The sequence below is a fragment of the Electrophorus electricus genome, chromosome 1 (assembly GCF_041902795.1).
Source record: "Electrophorus electricus isolate QZ-2024a chromosome 1, ASM4190279v1, whole genome shotgun sequence".
Taxonomy (NCBI): domain Eukaryota; kingdom Metazoa; phylum Chordata; class Actinopteri; order Gymnotiformes; family Gymnotidae; genus Electrophorus; species Electrophorus electricus.
In genome coordinates this window covers 43,327,006-43,332,005 of record NC_137497.1, presented here as the reverse complement: position 1 = coordinate 43,332,005, position 5,000 = coordinate 43,327,006, and the positions used below count along the sequence as shown (strand labels likewise).

At 41.7% G+C, this 5,000-nt stretch overlaps 1 protein-coding gene and 1 long non-coding RNA gene across 4 annotated transcripts in view; one reads left to right on the top strand and one right to left on the bottom strand.

The window, feature by feature from the left end:
• Positions 1-5,000, top strand: part of tpk1 (thiamin pyrophosphokinase 1) — a 57,802-nt gene that overhangs the window by 2,169 nt on the left and 50,633 nt on the right. For all 3 annotated transcript variants that reach the window (XM_081721234.1, XM_027028810.3, XM_027028811.3), the window contains exon 2: positions 2,387-2,448. In XM_081721234.1, coding sequence (XP_081577360.1) covers positions 2,406-2,448 — 43 coding nt within the window. In that variant the 5' untranslated portion in view covers positions 2,387-2,405. The remainder of the gene's footprint in view (positions 1-2,386; positions 2,449-5,000) is intronic.
• LOC113589253 (uncharacterized) lies at positions 33-1,838 on the bottom strand. The gene is made up of 3 exons (XR_003411944.3): positions 1,681-1,838; positions 704-784; positions 33-251 (listed from the first exon to the last, which is right to left on the bottom strand). It is a non-coding gene; the product is annotated as an uncharacterized LOC113589253 (long non-coding RNA).

Here is a 5,000-nt window from a genome sequence, read left to right as displayed (position 1 = left end):
CACATACTTTGACTCCACATACTTTTGACGTACTGTTCCAGGACTAACTGGGTCTTCAGGCCGTGTGGGGGGGGAAGCCATTGATCAGCTTCCCAGACTCCGGCTGGCATGAAAAAAGATCTAATTGGTGGATGGTGGACGGTTCCTTTAAGGATGCTGTCGGCCTCTGTCACAGTTTTAAAAAGACAATCGAAGGCTTGCCATCAGCAGAGGGGAAACATCTCTTATCAGAATCCATTAGATGTTCCAACCTACAGATAAAAGAACAAATTCTGCTGGCATGATTTTTGGACACTTGTACCCTGTTCTGAAGCTTGCTGAAGCTCTGTCTGTAGCACGCTGATTGGGAGCAGCGTGTTTAATAGAGGTGCACTTTTCACAGTGTTGTAGCGGTCCGCTGGGGCTACTCTGAGAGGAGCACTCATTGTCTCTTAAAAATGAACCATTTCCCAAATCAAAGTGGCAAACAGACTTGTGACAAACAAGATTCTGATGGCCTGTGACACCCTCACCTCCATTGGTAGAGCAGTCGAACCAGATGTGCATATACATGTTTCATTTGGCTATAAAATGAAATCGGTTTATTAGCAAATTTCTAAAAATGGTTCGGCGTTGCCTCGCTGCTACTGCACATAGACGTTTCCGGCGACGGGAGAGTAATGGTCGAGGCACCGTAGTGGGGATGGGGCTGTTTCCTAGTTACCTCGCCGAATGAGAGAAGGACTGCTTCCATCAGCCATGGTCTTGGAGGATGGTGGACCATCTAGAAGAATGTGACCAGCACCTGTTGCAGATGAAGGATGTTTAATATTCATGACAAGATGTCGGTCACATGTGACATGTGTCTTTAAACATAAAAATAGCTTATTTTCATATAATGTCATTGGAAAAGTGCTCATTTGCATTTTGTATTGTTAGGCTACTCTACCATAGTCAAATTCTAAGCATCGCTACACTGATCTTGTATCTTTTATCATTTTGTATTACTGTTGAGGCAGTGTGCCACCGTGTCAGTGGGAAAAACACAGGCACTAATAAAGACACCTTCACTCTGAAACAGATGAAACTGAGTTGATCTGACCCGGGGTGCCGCAGCCCTAAACATAATAATATAATCCAACGTGGTAATATATCCTTCGAGCTGAGCTGCGCTGGAGGCAGCTGTAACCATGGAATGAAGGTCGTGAGGAAGCAATGTTCACCGGCCCCCTTTGGATCTGTTGTACCACAGCACTGCCAGACAGTACTAGCTGCTTCAGAGTCGGTCTGGCAGCTGCTTCGGTATGCGTTCATGTCCCAGGACAGATGGACAAGCACGTGATCCGTCTCCCCCCAGGGCTGTCCCGGAGCTCCTCGGGGCCTGCACTAATCTCAGCGGGATTAGGGCTGGACTCTCCTTAATGTCACTCTGCCTTTAGCCCTGGCTGTTAATAATTGAGACCCTTTCCTGCTCTAGCCTTTGTGTTCGGCCTTACGGTCTCTCCGCCTTTGTTGTTCAGTACCCGCCAGCCTCTCTGAAGCGCTGCTGCGCAAAATCTATTATTGAGAGCGATCGGTTGCTTTTTAAGTGCTTTGAACCCAATCAGGAGGCTTTTATCTGAGCCCTGTGCCATGTGTGCCAAGTTCAGACAGTACGGTGTGGGCAGTGATAGTTACTCGTATTGTGCGCAGGTTCCTTACCACATTTGTGTGGTCCATGACCTGTAGTGACCTCCAGAACAAAGGCTGCCTTTATACCAGTAGGCTCTCTCTGACTCTCTCTGTCTAAGGCCTAACAGTGTGTGCTTTCTTTGGCAAAGTTCAGTTCATCCACCACTCAAGTTCCCAAGTTCCGTGGGAGGATCTTTCGTTGTGAGGTAACCGCAGGTGGGGATGTATGGGTGATCTGAAGGCTGTTACAGGGAGGGGAGGTATCAGGTGGGGAGAGTGTCTGGCTGTCTAAAGGGCAGAGAGAGTGAGTGTAGTAGACAGTTAAGCAAAATTCAACTTTGAGTTCAGGGTGAGTGTGTCTGATCTCTGTCTGAAACTAGCACAGCGTTGTAGTTCCATTAGTCACTTCTGTCACGCACACATTAGTGTTACGACAGTCCATGTGCTTTTAAGAGTTTGGCTGTTTGTTGTTTCATCTTTCAAACTGACCAAGGTTGCTCATTGCTTTTAGTTTAGTTTTAGTTAGCAAACAGGAACATTGAACTTGCTTGATTTAATGGGCTGTGTTTGGGGTCCTGTTTAATAATACCTTAGTTTTTAAAGCAGCCACATAAAATTGTAAAGGACCTTTTAATAAAGAATCAAGGTCAGATTTTATTTATATCCTCAGAGTGTGGTGTTTATGAAGAAGTGCTCATTTCATAATGCTCAAAAATATTTACTTTTTTTTCCCCAGACTGAGCGCGAACGAGGTCATGGATGAAGAGTTTATACCATTAGACTGCCTTCTGTGCCCAGGTACCGTCTTTACCCTCTCTGTGTGTGTGTGTGTGTGTGTGTGTGTGTGTGTGTGTGTGTGTGTGAGAGAGAAAATAATTTAAAAACATGGCTTTTTTTTTTAAGAGTTGGTTGAAGTTTCTATATTTACGAGGGAGACAACGGTAATAGATTACAGAAGACATGGACATTTAAAATGTTGTGACATTTACTTTTTGATGATTACCAGAATATTTTCATTCTTAGCTTTAGGTAATAAATCAGAGTGACAAATCTTAAACGGGCCACGATGTCTTAGTGGGTTGCCTGCATGCCTGGGGCTGGCGTGGGATGTGAGTGTGTGCTGCAGACCTGCGATAAGATCTGAACATGTGTGTTTCTCTGAGGAGAGGCAAAAGTTCACATTCACATGTTATATATATATAAATATATAGTATACACACATATAGAACACACACACATACACACATATAGAACACACACTTATAGAAAACATGTGAATGTGAACTTTTACCACATGCTGTGGTAAATTCTGCATTATTTAGAAGGGCCCAGTGCCATCGTTCCTCTGGAATTTTAATACATAATACATAAATAAAACAAACGTAGCGCATCAGCTAACATCCCAGCACAGACTGTGGTAACCCTGACCCAGCATCATAGTATTCAAAAAAAGCCCAATCAAAACTGCTGTGTGACAGTCAGGGGAACATACTACATACATACTGAATACATACTGCAGACATATTACATACATTTACATATTACATACATACTACAGACAGACTACTATAAACATACTACATACATACTGAATACATACTGCAGACATATTACATACATTTACATAGTACATACATACTACGGACATACTACATACCTGTAAATATTACATACATACTACAGACAGACTACTATAAACATACTACATACATACTGTATAGATACTTCTGTAACGGTGAGCGGTAAGGTGGCGGACATGTGCGGAGAAGAGCGAGATTTATTAGGAGCAAATCCAGAGTCGTAGTCGTTGGAGTAGTCCAGGGTCACAGAGCCAATACTTAGAGTCGTAGAATACATGATAACAAAAACAAGGGCTAGGAAACACGAACCAAAAGCACACAAAGGCAAACAGGGAAAGCAGCTAGAACAGAAACTAAGAAGTAACATACGGAGGTGAGGAAAAGCAAAACGGCCAGAATCAAGCAGGCTAACGGACACAGAGGCTTCGGAACAAAGACAGGCATGCATACATCAAATACATTCAAACATTCAGTACAACCACATAAACGCAATGAACAGCCAAAACACAGGGAACACGAGGTAGACACAAGGTAGAAACGATGGACAGGTGTGGGCAATCAAACGAGGGGCGGAGAAAACGAAACTACGGCATGGAACTAAAATACACAAGACAAGGAACACAAGCAACATGGAAGCTGGGAGGACTAACCGTGACAGCTACATACATACCACATATATTATTACTGAAGGAGGAGGTTACGTAAAGTAATTGTGGTAGGTGACTATGTGGGGGAGTGTGAGAAAATAGCTGTACACTGTCATAAGTATTGTTATGTATTATTATAAGTTATAATATTTTATAATTATTCTAATATTATTATATAATATTATGTGTTATTATAAATAAATAAATAAATAAATATATATATATATATATATATATATATATATATATATATATATATATATATATATATATTTATATTTTGGTGGTATTTCTTGTTCTGTTTGACTTGCCTTCAGATGTTTCGTGACACCTCTAATTGAAACATGAAGGACTGACATTTCTTTGTCTGTTTAATAAATCGAAAAAATACAAATACACGGTAGATTTAGAAACTGTCGGGTGCATGTCTGTGCTTTCTGGGCACTAGGAGGGTGAGTTTACTCTGCCACGTGTGCCAGTGCTGGAGCAGCGTACCACTGAACCTGTGGTTCAAACTTCTTCATGAATCTTTAATGACCCTTTTAAACAGGCAGACACATTCTTCTGGAGACCCAGAAAACAAGGCTCAGAAAAGCCCTCTGCTCTGATTTCATCCTGCTCACTGTAAAACCAGAATGTGTTATGAAGAGGAAACGTGATGATATGGAGGTTATATAATGCTTTTTTTGTTGTTACATTTTAGGCATTTACCTGATGCTTTTATCCAAAACAACTTACAATTATGACTGAGTATAACTTGAGCAATTGAGGGTTAAGGGTCTTGCTCAGGGGCACAACAGTGGCAACTTGGCAGTGGTGTGGCTTGAACCAGCAACCTTCTGATTACAAGTCAAGTACCTTAACCACTGAGCTATGACTGCCATATGGATCTTATGTAATGATATGGATTACATGATATGGAGATTATCTGAGAAACTTTTTGACTTTCTCTGCAGGTAGGTGGGTTCTGTGCACTTTGCTGTCCTGTAAATCAGTGTTATCTACTGTCAGTACCAGCAGAGAGACTTACGTTTGTTTTTTTCTGTATCTAAAAGGCGCTCACACTGAATTTAACCTCCGTCTAACAGCTTGGATTACTATGTCATAACTCCATCAAAGAGGC